Below are 16,858 nucleotides of genomic sequence, written 5' to 3' on the forward strand. Positions count from 1 at the left end.
CTAATTCTCTCTCCATATCTGTCCCATTCTCTCACCCCCATGCCTCTCTCTCTCCATTCCCATTTGTGTCTTTTTCCATCTTCAATTCCAGACCTCCCTCTTTCATAATTTTTTTATGTATTTTCAAAATTCTAAGGATTTTAGCATTTAAAAATTGAATTTTGATTTTTTGGCAATTCGACACATCTATTTCAACTTTTTTGCATTTAGGCACCACAAGACAATTAGCATCAAGGTTACTGATGTCAGCATGCCATATGATACCACATTATCCACGAATACAACATCGCATGCCACGTGGCACATAACATACATGACAATAAGGTAACATGCCACATCATCAGATGGAGCTAACGTCAACATGCTATGTCAGCACTACTCAACGTTATTAGCACTTATCCTTATGGTACTAGTAGTGCACAAGAACATATCTTTATTTGTAACAAACCAAAGTACATGGCGTAAATGCTAAAAAGATGCTATAGTTAAGGACACTAAAGTACACATGCTCTACTTAAAAATCTCGGTTGGGCTTTCAAATAGATCTTAGATAGAACACAATCCTAGTTCCAAAGCCAACCACAATCACTTCCCTCACAATGATTACACAAGAGTGAATGTTTCCAACCCATTTGACAATGAAAAATTTATCAACTCCAATTGCCAGAGAGGTAGGTGCATATTGTAACAGAATAAAGATTATTCTCAAAATGAGTTGTTCCTAACTTGGTTTCCAATTTTATTATGTAGTCATGTATGTGATGGACAATTTAACAATAAAAGGAAGAAAGGAAAAATACTTGAAGCTTTTATCAATTCGACTCTAAAGGAAGCTCATCTTGATGCAGCACTCTCAAACATAGTAGCCGGTGAATGTGAATCCTCGACCTACAATTTCTCCAGCACAAAACCACGCGAAGCACTCCAATCCAAACAAAGCAGCAATGCCAGCATCCTCAACAGTTAGCTCCTGCCTATTTTTCCACAGATGCTTGACATAATCAAGCTCCTTCCAGAATGCTTCACGCCGGCCAGGAATACTGCATTACAAAACCATATAGATAGACCTGTAAGCCTATGATAAAATGTACAGAAGCAAAGTGCATCAGACTTTATAGAATTACCTTATGCACGCATAGAATCCTCATGCGTGCATAGACTGTAGCTTGGCATGTAAGAAGCTAACACATTACATTAGGCCATTTCAAAATAATATGTGGATAAAATAAAAATATTTAGCTTGCAACAGAACATTCTGGAAAAAAACATTACATAAGACCATTTGAAGCCTCAGCCTAGTTCCAGGCTCCAAATGGAAAGATAAACAGCTAAGGAAGTTACCCGCTGACTAATAGATAGCTATACTTAATTTTCATAGGGAAGCTCAATTAGCAACACATTATGACAAAAAACGTACTCCATTGCTTCATATGATTAGATAGCATGATCATGATAAATTTGCATTAAATACGGAGAGTCCTAGTACCTACAGATGAATTCATGGGAGACTTCAAATGTGAAAGGTATTAAACATGGGAGACACCAACACATGAATCATATATAAATTTTGCCAACCCAAGCTATACAAAACACTTAAGATGATCTAAAGTAGAATCCTATAACTTCTCTTGAATCAAAATCAAAATGACTAAAGATAATAGCTCAGATGAAGGGACCAACCTTGCAAGGCGAGTGTAAAACAACTGTTTAGACAAAAGATTGCATTTCTCAACAGTGGGTGGTTCCTGGATGTACTGCTTGTTCTGCTCTAATAGCTGCTTATAGTAGGTAGTACCATGCTTAGCCACAAATTGCGAGGCCTGAGAAACCTTTGATTGCAACTGAGCTAGCTTCGACGCCATTGTTTCCCAGAACTAAAAACATTAGAAAAATAAAATGTGGGTCAGAATCAATTCAGATCTGAACTCCAAAATAGAAGAAGATGGTAATTTTAATTGTCAATGCCAATTAAAGGTAAAGAAATCGTTAAAACCAAACCCTAATCGATGCACACCGAGATTTGAGTGGTAAGAAAGTACAATTCAAGGCAAATAGATGCAGAGATATTAGAGGTTAAGCCCTAGATTCGAGTTAAAGATTCAGAAAGAAATTACAGAAAGCTTATGCATCAAGAAAAACAAATTAAGTCACAGAGAAACGAAGATTTTTTACCTGTCTCTGTTGGTGACTAGTGATAGAGAAGGGTTCACTGCGCTGCCGCTGGTTTTATTTTGGGTTTCCTTTGGGGTCTCTTGGAAGTACTCTGCAGTGCTCTTGATCCTGTGTTTTTTTACGTCCACTAAACTCTTGCCACATGTCCTTTTCATTGATGAGTGATAAATAAACCAAAACCTTGGATCTAATTTTGTAATTATTATTTTGGAAAAAATATAAATTTTTTTTTTTATAGTTTTATTAATTTTTATTTTTGAAGTATATGATTTACTTCTATAATTTGATTTATATTACAATAATATTTTGTAATATAAATTTTATATTAATTTAAAATTTAAAAATAATTATTATTTATTAATTACACAATATAATAAGATATTATTTTAATATAAAATTAAATTATATATTTTAAAGTAAATTACAGATCAAATAAAAAAATTAATAAAACTGTAAAATATTTTTTTTATATTTTTTCTTACAATTTTTTGATACGCAGTATTGTATATTTAAAAAGGGAGAATTGTTGTCACGGTTTTTAAAAAATTGAGAAGTTAATTTGTATTTTAAAATCATTCAATAACGTTATTATTTTATAAAGTAAATGTTTTTTAATTTTTTTATTAAAAAATTATTAGCAAATTTATTTTCATTTTATTAAAAAATTAAATAATATAAATATTTAAAATTATAAAAAATAAAAAATATATAATTAAATTATAAAAATTAAATAATATAAATAATGCAAGATAATTAATATTTTTTTAAAAGAATAAAAAGTTAATTTTATAAAATATAAAAATATTTTAATAAAATAATTTTAAAATAAAGACAATACTTATTAATTTTATAAAAATTTAAACATTTAATAATAATTTATCCCATTTAAAAATAATAAAAGTTTTGCTTTATTGGAAAGTGAATATTTATATTTAGAAATTTATTTATAATAAATTTTTATTCAATATCATGTATTTAATATTACATATAATAAATATAAAATATATTTAATTTTAATATAAAATTTAAATAGAATAAATAATATATATTAAAATATTTTATTGAATATTCAATACAATAAATTATGTATATACTTTTTATATTTAAAAAACCTCACTTCCTATTAATAATATTTTAAATAAAATAAAATAAAAATAAAATATTATATGTTTTAAATTATAAATTGATGTAAAACGATAATAGCTTAAAATAAATCGTGAACTGTTATTATTATATAGAATTATGTGGGAAGAGTTTAATAAGCCGATATATAGTCTTACTAGTGGAAAAAAAGATCTGAACACCATATCACTCGACTTTTTATTAAAATCCATCCTCCTCTAAAAAAGATGAGTCTTCATATAAAGTTACTATTAGCAGCATAATCCAGCAGATCTCCATTACGCTTGTAATTACGAAATCTTCAATCAATTAGCCGGTGGATTCCCTTATCAATTAACTGGTACCTACCGAATTTTCAGGAAATATTATAGTTAATTTCATTTTCTTATAGATAAAAATTAATGATCACATAGATAAATATACGCAATTCCTACACAACTACTCTTAAATTTTAAACAATTATTTACATTCACCATTTTCTTCGGCTTACTGATTTGAGCGCTAGAGTGGCTACCGTAGGCGCCAACCCCTCACGTTCTCTTTCTTGTCGATTGATCAATCACAGCACAGTTTCGTTTCAGCCACATCATTTGGTTGTCGTAGGCTCCAACCACCTCATATTCTCTTTCTTACAGATTGACCAATCGTAGCACAGTTTCTTTTAGGCTACATCATTTGGTTCTGCTGCTAGAAATTGCATTGAATTCTCTCTGTTCATTTGGATTAAAATCGGCCTTTTATTCCCTTTCTCTTAAAAAGAAATCTTTCTTCTCTCTCTCGAAATAGTCGGTGAGTCACGAGCCACTGCTAAGATTGCTACCAGTGAGAGTGCTATCATTTCTTTCACTCCTAGAAGTTAACAAGACATACCCCTATAGTTAATGAAGCAGATCTAAATAATCTGAATAACGAGTAAATGCTCTAATACATTAAAAGATTGCAGGCTATTCTTGAGCAATACGAAACTCAAGGGAGGCATCATTTATGGCTCCCAGGGTAAGGGAGGATGCTTCCATTGATACTCCAAGGACTCAGATAGAAGTGATCCAAACGCAGTTCAAAGGGAAGGCCAAACTAGAAGATGAAGAGTCATCGAATGAGGCTCCGAAGAACGTCGACTAGAAGCTGGTTTGGGCCGTGCAAAAGTACCAGAAGGAGTAGGAGGAGGACTATGACCTGGACGATGCCTCGCTCCTGTCAGAAGAGATCTTAGAAGAAACTTTCTCAACCAAGTTCAAGCTGCCCAGCTTGGATAAATATGATTGAACAACAGATCCTAGAAGTCACCGGACAATCTTTAGGACAACCATGCAACTTCAAGATATCAACGACTTTATGTCGGGTTGAGTGTTTCTGTCAACGCTCACAGAGGTATCAACATCTAAGTCCAAGTTCAATTCAGAACTTTACACAATTCACTATATTATTTAAATCTAGGTTTATTACTTGCTTACAGCCTAAAAAGCTCTTCTCTGACTTACAGAAGGTCCACCGAGTAGAAGGCAAGTCTTTAAGGAGTTTTATCTTACAGTTTAATGCAGAAGCAATATAGGTGAAGGAATTAAATCATGAAATAGTATGTGAAGCATTAAAGAAAGGAACACGCAACGTCAAGTTCATAGATTCTCTAATCAAGAATCCAGCTGCTACATGCCAACAGCTAATGGACAAATTCCAAAAGTACATCAAGCTAGATGATGAAGTCTAAGCATTGAGAGAAGACAAAAGGATGAGTTAAGAGCAACATCAAAAGCCAGAGAAGCGAGGATATGAAGGAGACTATAGAAGATATCCAGTCTCCCAAAGAAGGGATGACTAAAGTAAGTATAAGAACTATACTCCATTGAATGATTCACAAACACATATTCTGATGTGAATTAGGAAAAACAATAAGGAGGTAAGATGGCCTCCCAAGCTTAACTTTGAGAGAGCCAAAAGGCGAGACAAGACCAAGTACTATCTCTTTAATGAAGACCATGGACATACAACGGAGGAGTGCTGGTAATTGAAAGTCATGACCGAGAGGTTAATAATGGACAACACACTTTGAAAGTTTGCTAGAAAGAGTAGGGAAGAGAGGAGACTTGAACCCGAGGTAACAAATCATGAACCACCCCTGACAGTGAACCTGTAGAGGTTATTCATGTAATTGCAGGAGGACCCAACTATAGTAAGAGAAAAGATAAACGAGTCAAGATGTTCTGAATGTTCAACAGTAGAGTCAGGTCATGTGTCTTTAATGTAGGAGACTTAGTCCTTGAAAGAACAGATATAACAAGCAATAATGTCGGGTCTGGTAAGTTAGGGAAAAATTGAAAAGAACCATTTAAGGTCTCGAAGGTTATTCGTCTAGAGTCTTATAAGCTGGCCAAGTTAGATGGCTGAGTCATTTCTCACTCTTGGAATATTTATAACCTGAGAAAATTTTATCAATAACAGTTAACGATATATTTTTTCATGTGTCGTGTTATTCAGTTACAAGGAATGATGGGTTGCCTTCTTAAAAAAAAATTAAAGAGCATTCATCAAAGGCCATAAGGAAGGTTCCGTTAGGCCACAATTTAGGTATTAGTCCTTCTAAATAAAGCATCTTATGTTAGGCTACAAAGCGGGTTCCGCCAAGCCATAATCTGGGTGTTAGTCCCATTAAACAAGACATCTTATGCCAGGCTACAAAGGAGAGTTTTGTTAGGCCATAATTCAGGTGTTACTCCCACTAAACAAGGCATCTTATGCTAGGCCACCAGGCAGATTCCACCAGGCCATAATCCTGATGTTAGTCCTGCTAAATAAGCCATCTTATGCAAGGACATAAGACGAGTGTTAGCTAAGCCGTATGATTGGGTGTTAGTCTCGCTTCACAAGAAGTCTCTAAGATATTTTATACTAAGACCACAAGGCGAGTATCCACCAGGCTATATGACCGGGCATTAGACCTAGTTCATAAGAAAGATCTCTAAGGCATTTTATACCATGGTCATACGGTGGAAGCTCAACGATCAAATGTTAGTCCCGCTAATTAAGGCACTTTACGCCACTGCCACAAGGCGAGTATACACTAGGCTCATGTCTGAGTGTTATTCCTATATTTATAAAAATTAACTAAGGCATTTTATGCTAGGGTACAAGGGGGTATCCGCCAAGCCACGCAACTGGATGTTAACCCTACTTCACAAAAAGTTTCTAAGGCATTTCATGCCCAGGCCATAAGACAAGTGTTAGCCAGGCCATAAGGTGAGTGTTAGTCCCGTTTCACAAAAAAATTTCTAAAGCATTTTTATACCCAAGCTACAAGGCGGGTATCCGGGTGTTGGTCCAATTCTGTAAAAATTTTCAAATTATTTATTTATGGCCACTAGTTAGGCCAGTGACTGGGTGTTATGTTCAGTTAGCAAGCCTGCCTTAATCATTTGTTGGTAGAGGCAATGTTTACCAGGTTCTATGGTTGGGTATTAATCCCTTAGCCAATTTTTTAATGATTACTTAAGTCTTGTTTGGAAGAGAGTTATGAACAAGCACCGATCATACAAGCACTTGATAAAAATAATGGCAAGACAGGAGAGGAGATACTTTTATTACATCTCAAAATATTACATTAGAGGAGGTATATCTTCAGTTTCCTCCTCCCGAGTCTCTATTACATTTACATTCTCTACATCTATTACATTTTCTATAGAGACTCAGTTGGTGTCTTCAATCCTCTCCTCTTGCTCGTTCTCGCCCTCCTCCTCTGGGAAGATGTCATCTATCTACGCAAAGTCCTCAAAAGAAAACTACTTCACTAGCTCCTTCTTAGCCCTCGACGAACATCTCCCCTTCTCGAGCCACCATCTTTTGAAGTTCTGCTTTTAGTTCAGTGATCACAGTAGAGGCGGCCTGGTTCTCCTCAATCGAAAACCGCAGCTCTTGGACTTGGTGCTAAAGTATGGCCACTTGATCCTCTGTCGTCTTGGTCCGATTCTTAAGGATTGATTTTGAAGCGTTTGCCTGGTTCAGGTCTACATGAAGCTTGTCCTTAGACTCCAACATTTCTTTCATGGTTCCGTCCACTTCATCAACCCAGGCCTTCAGTCTCGAGCACTCTTCTTATAGGAGACCTTTGTCCATCTCCTGTGCCCCAAACTCTCGACTCAAAGCATTGTCCCGCTCCTTGGCTATGTATGCGCACGAGGCGCTCTCCATCGCGGAGTGGATGATGTTGTTATAAAGATTGTCTGTCTCGACAGTATTCAAGCGATGACAATCTCTAGGCTGCATGGCGTTCTTAGCTATCAGGACATAAAATCAGGGTTCCTTAAGAAGAGAGGTTGTCCGAGTTAGTGCCAACGTCAGGGGCTAGATGCCCCGAGGCCACGAGACTTCTGCTTCAGCCTCTCCTTATGAAGTTATAGCATAGGTAGGAACTTCTTCAGGTTCGCCCCTTATGGAAGACTCAGGTTGAGTGAAGGTTGGTTTCGGCTGCAGGGGGAGGAGGGGCACGATTAGCATGCTTAGGTGAGGCACAGTCACTCTAGCAATAGCCTTGCCTTTCCGGGCAACACGGGCAGCCTCAACGAATTTGGCTTTTGTTTCGGCCATATCCACATAGAATAAAAAGTGAATAAATAAGGCAGTTTAAAATACAAAAAAGGTTGGAAAGAGAAATACCCTACTCACTGGCTAGAGAGGTGCTTTCCGGAAGACAGGGAAGGCTAGGTAGGTGAGGACCCAGGGCTTGGCTCACCTGCAATTGGCTTTGCCAAGATAAAACTGCGATCCTCACTGCCTCGAGGATGTCTACCTTTTAGGACTTGGCCATTGTCTAAAGGAAGTCTAAAGCCTCTTCCTCAGTCCTTCGTAGCTGGACCTTATCCTTTCTCAGCTCTACAAATACATTCCAGCTGGTATAAATGTAATACCCGGCTAGACCCGGCATCGGAATTCCTGTTTTTCGGCGGAATCTCGGATGTCGGAACTCTCTAGAAGGGGTAAAATATGTTTTTCTAAAATGTTTTCATGAGTTTTAAGGTTTTAAGTACAAAAGACATTGAGTTTTGAAAGAAAAGCACCAAGGAAGGAAACCCAGGTTCGGCCGCCGAACATGGTAGAGTTTAGGAGTCACCTTTGGCTTCCGAAGGTGGTCTAGCCAGCCACCTATAAAAGGCCCCATGTCCGAAAATTGGCGAGTTTTCTTCCCTATTTTTGGACAGAGGTGAGTACATGACCTTTCATGGTTAGATTTGAGGTTTTTTTTCTTCAATCTCTTCAAGTTTTAACGAGTTTTAACTTGGTTTTGAAAATTTTTGAGCTTAAGATCAAGTTTTGAAGCTTGGAGACCCCAGAGCTCAAATCCTCTTAATCTCCAAGTTTGGGTCACGCCTTCTCTCGATCTTCAAGAGGTAAGCGTCGATCCTCACCTTCTTTGATGTTTTAAGCAATTTTTTTGTGAAGGGTTTTGGGGTAGAGATGCATGTTTAAGCTAGATGTAAAATGTTAGGGTTTATGTGGGTTTAAAGATGAAATGCATGTTAATGTGTTGCTATGTGGTGTTTTGTTGGGGTATAGGATAGTTTGAGACCCCTATATGCTTGTGTTCATGTTTATGCATGCTTTTGCATGAGTTGTGTTTGAGTTTGGAGAGTTGGGAGGCAAAGTGTGTAGGAGAGGCTGAGTTCTGCCATTCTGGAAGAACTCAGGTTCGGCAGCCGAAGCAATGTTCGGCCGCCGAACCTGCCTGGGGAGGCAGTTATGGCTGCCGAACCCTGCCCCCGAAAGTCTGGACTTTCGGCTCTGGAAAGGAGTTTCGGCCGCCGAACCTGCCCCCGAAGGTTGGCGAGTTTCGGCTCTGGAACCACTTTCGGCCGCCGAAGGTGCATGACTTTCGGCTCTGGAGGGACTTTTGGCCGCCAAACCTGCTGTCGAAAGTGCCCTGTTCAGCCTTCCTTTGCATGTTTTCTATGATTGTTTTATGGTGTTTTGGGGGGGCTTTTTGGGGAGTTGTTTAGAGTCATAATAGTATATATTTGGTCCCTCATTTGAGTCCACCTGTGTAGGTCGGACCTGAGGAATCGAGGACCCCAGCAGTGAGGTAGCTGCTTCAGAGTCTTTTCAGAGTCAGCCTGAGGTGAGTAGAATGGATCTTTATGTTTCAAAGCAAATAAATTTCAAGCATGTTCATGCATCATGAATGCCATGATATATACTAGGTTGTTTGCATTAGAATTCACGAATATGTTGCATTGCATATTTTGATATTGATGTGGATGGATGTTGGATGACCCATTAGTCCTCGATATGGTATGATGATGATGATACGGTATAGAAGTCCAGTGAGGCCCATTCTACGCCCCTGGCATATTGGAATGTTATGTGACGTTATGTTAAGAGAAAGACCAGTGAGGCCCATTCTACGCCCCTGGCACCATTGGAATGTGTAGAGGACTATTGGTGACAAGTTCACCCTAGATGTGATTTGTTTGTGATGTGATGCATTCCATGAAAGCATATGTTTATAAACTGTTTTACTATTCTGCTCACTAAGCTCTAGTAGCTCACCCATTTCCCTTAACCCCCAAGTTTGCAGGTACGGGATAGACCAGGAGGTCAGCAAGAGTAGAGGCATAGTGTTTGTAATAGTTAGTAGTTGACATGTATTGTAAAATGCTATAATGTGATGTAATGTAAAGAATTATTGAGGATAGAATTGTGCTTGGCCTTAGTGTATGGTTAATCCCTTTTGGTACATGATCTTTTTAATGAAATGTTTTAATGATGTTTTATGAGAACCAAGCCTGATTACTGTAATGATGACCCAACTAGAGCATTTGATGAGGGTTCTAGTCTGGGGTTTGTATGTTTAACGTTATGGTGCATGCACAGGTCAAGCTTGGTGTATGAAGAAGTTCAAGTTTTTATGTAAATATATGATCATGTATGGGATTTATCAGGTATAACAGGTTGTATGTTAGGCTTGCTACGGGTCCCGGCGACCTTAAGTCGATCTGGATCCTAGCACCGGTAGCGGTCCGGTTTCCGAGTCGTTACAATAAAGGGGACCAAAATTCCCGGACATCCAATGGCGGAGGATAAAGAATTCTTTCTTCCATAGCTTTAGAGAAAAAGGTATCCAGTCAAATAGTATCTGACGCTTCCTCCCACTGAAAAATCAGAAATCTTCATTTTTTCAAGTGCCCAGCTAGTATAGTTGAGAGAAGAGGACCACGCTCGGTTCAATGTGGTTATTGAAACAAACGAACTGGAAAGACATCAAGATTTCCGGCTATTAGGGTGCAGCTAGGCAACTGAAAGCTTATGGAATTGAAGGAGCTCAGTGAAAAATGGTTCCATGGGGAATCGAAGACCCGCTTTCAGCTGCTTTTCATAAACTATGATGATATCCTCTGCAGGGACCTAGTCATCTACGTGAACGTTCGGGGATGAAGCAAAGAAGCAAAAGATTTCTTGAGAAATGTGGTATTTGTCATGAAGACGATCTATATCTCTCCATTAGTATGGAAGGGATTCGCTGATCAGACTGCCTTCACCTTTATAAAGCGCCTTCAGCAGAACGATGTTAGCTAGAGCACAAATGGAACCATCGGAGGAAGAGCTTGAGGTAGAATTTCCACTAGAAGCAGAAAAAGAAGTGTTCCTATTCATTTCTATGAAACTTAAGTGTACGAATAAGAGAAGTGGTCGAGACTTTTCTAAAGCGCAAAAGTCAGTTGTAAGCAAAAATGGTATCTGGAGGAGAAGTAGGATTTTTATATGATGATTCTGACGGCAGATTTTAAATATGGCTCGAAGAGCAAGACAATAATCATTTATGGGCAGAGCAAGCAGAGCTAGCAAAGCGACGTGAGTAGGAAAAGGCCAATCTAAACAAGCCACATGCCCCAGATCGTGAAGACAACTGTTACTTTCGAATCTGAAAAATCGAAGACCAATTGAGGGACCTCTGATATAACACAATAATCACCCAAATAAGCCATGTGCTGTCATCATAAGACAACCACGTGGCAAGAGTCTGATAAGCCAATATGTGATCCCACTAGTGGAAAGGAAGACCCAGACATCATAGCACCCAGTTCTTTATCAAGACTTGCCTTGTCCTAAAGAGGACGAGACTTCATATAAAATTATCGTTAGCAGGTATAATTTAGCAAATCCTCATTGCGCCTGTAATCACGAGTACCCGCTGAATTTTCAGAAAATACTATAGTTAATTCCATCTTCTTACAGTATAAAAACTAATTATCGTAAAAATAAAAGGTATGTAGTTCTTACATTACTACTTTTGAATTCTAAACAATTCCTTACATTTCGCCATTTTCTTCAGTTCACTGATTTGAGCGTCGAAGTGGTATTCGTAGACGCTTATCACCTCACGTTCTCTTTGTTACATATTGACCAATTGTGGTACAGTTTTATTTCAGTCACATCATAAAGTTTTTTTTTCATGCTTAAATTTTTATTAATATCTATGATATTATATAAAAGTGAAAATGGGAATAAATAATGAGATTAATAAAAAAAATAACATTATTATAATAAAAATATATGTAAGGACTATTTTATTATTCAAATAAAATTTTAGGAATTATATTATAATTTACCATTAACTTATATAAATTCAATTTAATTTTCTTAACTATAATTATAGCAAATTTAAAAAAATAAATAAATTTACTATTCAAATGTTGGATATAAATATAAATCATTATAAATATTTAGATTCTTGGAAAACTATTGAATTTATGTAAACTTAATGTGAATATAGCATTAACGATGCGCCTTAGCTTAAGGCTCACAAAATATAGCACCGATGAAATGAGAAGTTTTTTAATGTAAGGTAATAGAAAGCAAGGTTTAAAAACTTTTTCCATGGGTATTTACATTGACAGTATATCAATTTAGAATCTATAATATAATACAAAATCCACTTAATTTCCATTTAAATAATATAAAAAATTATTTCACATATAATAAAAGATTTTTAATTTATTTTGTTTATACACTTATTAAATTATATATATATATATATAATTATACGAATATCACGGGAATAAAATAAAGATAAATTATATTTTAATTTTTAAATTTTAATATAATTAATGGATAGATTATTATAATTTTTAAATTGAATATTTAAATTTTTTTATAATCAATCCGTCCAAATTATAAATCTTTTAGTTTTTACCGTTAAAATATGAAAATGTCTTTATTATTTTTTTAAATTTATAAATTATTTGAATTTTTAAGTTTTAATATAATTAATGGATCGGTCTCTATATTTTTAAAATTATAAATTAAAATCTATATATAATCAGTCTGTCATCGTCTATTATAATTTAAATATTTTAATTTTTTTATTTAAAAAAATACTTAAATCTCCATTAATATTTATCTATAATATTTTCTTTAACTAATTTTTAATATTTTTTATTTTTTTATTTTCATTCATTAAAATATTTCAATACTTATCATTTTAAAACTTTTAAAAAATACTTACAATTTTAAAAAATACTTATAATTTCAACTATAAATTGTACTTTCAGAAAAAATTTGACCATCCACTAATTTTGAATTAATCTCTATAATTGATAGAAGAATTTTAACGGATTAAATATACAGAGATTTAAGAATTTAATTTTAAAATTATAATAACTAATCCGTTAATTACGCTAGAATTTAAATATTAAAATATATTTTATATAATATAAAATTTTTTACATATATTAAAAGGATTTAAGTGTTTAGGAGAGTGTTTTAGATATTTAAAATATTTATTCTTATTTTGACCGATAGACTAATGGAATTATGAATAGAACGACTTCCCATTTTAACGAATTGATTATATAAAAATTTAAATATTCGATTTTAAAAATATAAAAATTGATCCATTAATTACGTTAAAATTTAAAAAATAAAATATAAATTTAAAAACTTACTAATTCAAGTAAAATGAAATTTTATGCTATTTAAATAGAAGTTGAAAGGATTTATATTATAAATAAATTTTATATACTTTACTGTTACAAAATAAAATTTTATATATTTTATTATTATAATTTGATGTACCGTTTATATAAATTACTCATTTTTCCATTTCACTAATTTAGTGGAAAAAAATGAAATGTTTTAAGTTTTCGAATTCTCCAAAGCTATATACCCCTTATATAACCTTATTCTCAAATAAAGTGATTATTACAAAAATACATATCTTAACTTTAAAAACTATCTTTCAAACATAATGTTAAAGTCTAAATTATGTGCTTTTGTACTTGATGCAAAACCCTAAGAAAGATGTCCACCTTTGACAAATCCTTTTACTAGAAAAAGAATTTTTTACTTTGGTTGTGCAGTAATTAGTTAGATTTAAAATTGAATTAAATTGAATAAATTTAAAATTAAAATTTTAATATTTATAAAAATCAAATCGAATTAATTTTAATTAAAAATTAAATTAAACTTAACCAATTTGATTCGATTCGGTTTTATCAGTTTGAATTTTTAAAAAATTTTTTATTTTTTATTCGTTATTTTTAATATTTTAAAATTTAATTAAAATATTTTAATCTTAATATAATTTAATATTTTTATATTATTTAAAATAATATACTATTATCACTAATCAGTTCGGTTTAATTTTTTTAATTTTTCTAATCAAAATCGAACTGAACCGAAATAATCAAATTTTTTAAAATTAAAAATTAAATCAAATCGAAATAAATAAAAATCGAATCAAATTTTTAAATTAATTCAATTCAATCAATTTAAACCGAATACTGTCATCCGTATTTTGACACGAAATTTATCGATCGTACAAAATCCCGTGTTGATTTGCCTTCGACCTCTCCTCCATTAATTTTTTTTTAATCGAAAGATAAGATTGTTGTATTAGAGACGCTAAAAGCCCAAGTTAATACACCTAAGGCCAACACAAGATAATAAAGGCCTACAAAGCAAGCTAAAGAACCTAAGCCTAAAAACTAAGTCCATGCCCACAGGAGCTGAAGCCTAGATCACAAAACAAAACCCTAACTTGTTGGGAGGTAGGAAGACTTTTGGATTGCCGCCACCTGACAAAAAGTCGGAAGACTCGCTGAACGTTGGAAAGAAGGTGCAGACACCATTAGAGCACTAAACCAGCAAAAGAAAACCAGAAAAGCATGGCCAGAAGAAAACACGAGTAGTGAAAAGAGTTATGGGGATCAGCTGCTCAGAAGGAGGAGACAGTGAAAGAACCTAGAGATTCTCCCTAAAAAGAAAAGTATTAGACTCTTCCACCATCGAAAATAAACAAATTGCAACTTTTTGAAACTTCAACACATTGCAACCTTTTGAAACTTCGACGGACATTGAGAGTTAGATTGGCTCGGTTCTATTCTAACCACGTCACCAATCTAATCTCAGTTATATTATTTGGTTCTGTTGTCGAAAAGTATATTGAATTTTCTCCATCCACTTGGATTTACGCAAGATCCTTGTTTCTTTTTTCACTCTAAAATAAGAAATTTTTTCTGTTTTTGAAAATAACTGAAAATATATATATCATTACCGGATGACCCGACAATGGTAAGAAAAAAAATAAGTAGATAGTAGAGGATGTCCTGTTTGTCCATTAAAAACCATAGATCATGCAAGAGGTAAGGTTCAGTCCCGTGGATAAAGCGATCAGATACTTTCAAAACAAGTCATTAAAATCCTCTTAAATATGAAGGAGGGTACTGGTGGATAAAGATAGTTTTATTAATCTTGTTATCTTAAATGTTTTCAATAAGTTAGGTCTAAATAAGGGCAACCTTGTCAGAGTCTTCTATCTTTTAGTAGAGTTAGGAAATAAGACCGTAGCAGTTCTAGGCACCATCAACATTCCCCTAGTACTCAGGAATGAAAAATACAAGCGAGAACTGTATGCAGAGTTCACGGTAGTAGACATCTCATCTGTATACAATGTAATACTCGACTGTCCGGTCTTAACTGTCACGTTATCGTTATTAACATAGGTGTTATATATCTTAAGTTTTCAACTCCCGGGGGAATAGCAGTGGTTTGAGACAGTCCGAGATCAGCCAAAGATAATTACAAATACTCTGCAAAAAGTCTCGAAAAAGCAACCATGTCTATTGATTTGCTGGAGAAGGCAAAATCTCTCATAAAGCTGTAACCTACAGATCCGATAGAGGAGATCCAGATAGGGAAGCAGCAAAAGGTGCGGTTGGGCACTGCGCTAATCGAGGAAGTGAAGGCCCAGTTGATAGAGTTATTAAAAGACTGAGTGACCACTTTCGCTTGGTCTCCAAAAGATATAATAGGTGTGGACCTAGCTCTCATTAGCCACAAGTTATCCATTGATAAAACTGTCAAACCAGTCCAACAAAAGAAAAAGGAAGTTCGCACCAGAAAGGCAATAAGTGATCAAAGAAGAGATTGGCAAGCTTCTAAGTGCAGGACTGATAAAAGAAGTCCAATATCCCACATGGTTAGCCAATGCGGTCCTAGCCAAGAAGGTTAACGGAAAATGAAGGATGTGCGTGGACTTTATTGACTTAAATAAAGCATGTCTGAAAGATCACTACCCGTTACCGTCCATTGACAGATTAGTGGATTCGACCTCAAGGCATGCAATGGTCTCCTTCCTTGATACCATTTCAGAATACCACCAAATCATGATGGATATCGAGGACGCAGAAAAGACCTCATTCATAACAGATAAAGGAGTCTACTATTACAAAGTAATGCCTTTCAGTTTGAAAAATGCAAAGGCGACGTACCAAAGGCTGATGTCAAGAATCTTCAAAGAAATGGTGGAATCAACAGTGGAAGTGTATGTAGATGACATGGAGTGAAGAGTCGATCCTTAGAGGACTACCCAGAAGATATCCGAAAAGTTTTTGGTGTCCTGGACAAGGCGGGCATGAAGTTGAATCCTGAAAAATATACCTTCAGAGTAAAAGCTGGAAAGTCTCTCGAATATATAATCTTGAAAAGAGGTATACAGGCAAACCCTGAGAAGATTAGCACCATCCAAAACATGGAAGCACCCAAAACTATTAATGAGGTACAAAGGCTAATGGGTGAGTCACTACCCTAGGTCACTTCATATCATACTCAACCAGAAGGTGCCTCCTATTCTTCAAGGCTTTGAAAGGCAAAAGCAAGTTTAAATGGGGGAAAGAGTGTGCAAAGGCATTTGAAAGTCTAAAAACCCTTCCTATCATCACCTCCACTGCTAAGCCCGCCCGTTGAAGGGGATGTTTTGTTCCTATACTTGTCTATGACAAAAGAAGCAGTTTGCTCTGTGCATGTTCGTGAAAATAATAGGGAGCAAAGTCCAGTGTACTATACCAGCCAAGTGTTGAAGGGGCAAAGTTGAACTACCCTCCTCTCGAAAAGTTGGTGTTTGCAGTTCTAATGTCAGTCATATACCATAGAAGACAGAATCGATTACCCTTTGTGGAAGGTCCTATACAGGCCGGAGTTATCAAGGAGGTTATCTACATTGACAGTGATACTGTCAGCCTAAGATATTAGGTATGTCCTAAGGAAGGCGATAAAAGCCCAGGTGCTAGCCGACTTTATA

At 35.1% G+C, this 16,858-nt stretch overlaps 1 protein-coding gene across 1 annotated transcript; it reads right to left on the bottom strand.

Moving 5' to 3' along the window:
* Positions 1 to 416: 416 nt before the first annotated feature.
* Positions 417 to 2,304, bottom strand: LOC110603071. The gene is made up of 3 exons (XM_043951642.1): positions 2,173 to 2,304; positions 1,681 to 1,873; positions 417 to 1,040 (listed from the first exon to the last, which is right to left on the bottom strand). Exons 2-3 carry the CDS (start codon positions 1,860 to 1,862, stop codon positions 854 to 856), a joined length of 369 nt encoding a protein of 122 aa, XP_043807577.1. The 5' UTR covers positions 1,863 to 1,873; positions 2,173 to 2,304; the 3' UTR covers positions 417 to 853.
* Positions 2,305 to 16,858: the final 14,554 nt, after the last annotated feature.

The sequence above is a fragment of the Manihot esculenta genome, chromosome 16 (assembly GCF_001659605.2).
Source record: "Manihot esculenta cultivar AM560-2 chromosome 16, M.esculenta_v8, whole genome shotgun sequence".
Taxonomy (NCBI): Eukaryota; Viridiplantae; Streptophyta; class Magnoliopsida; order Malpighiales; family Euphorbiaceae; genus Manihot; species Manihot esculenta.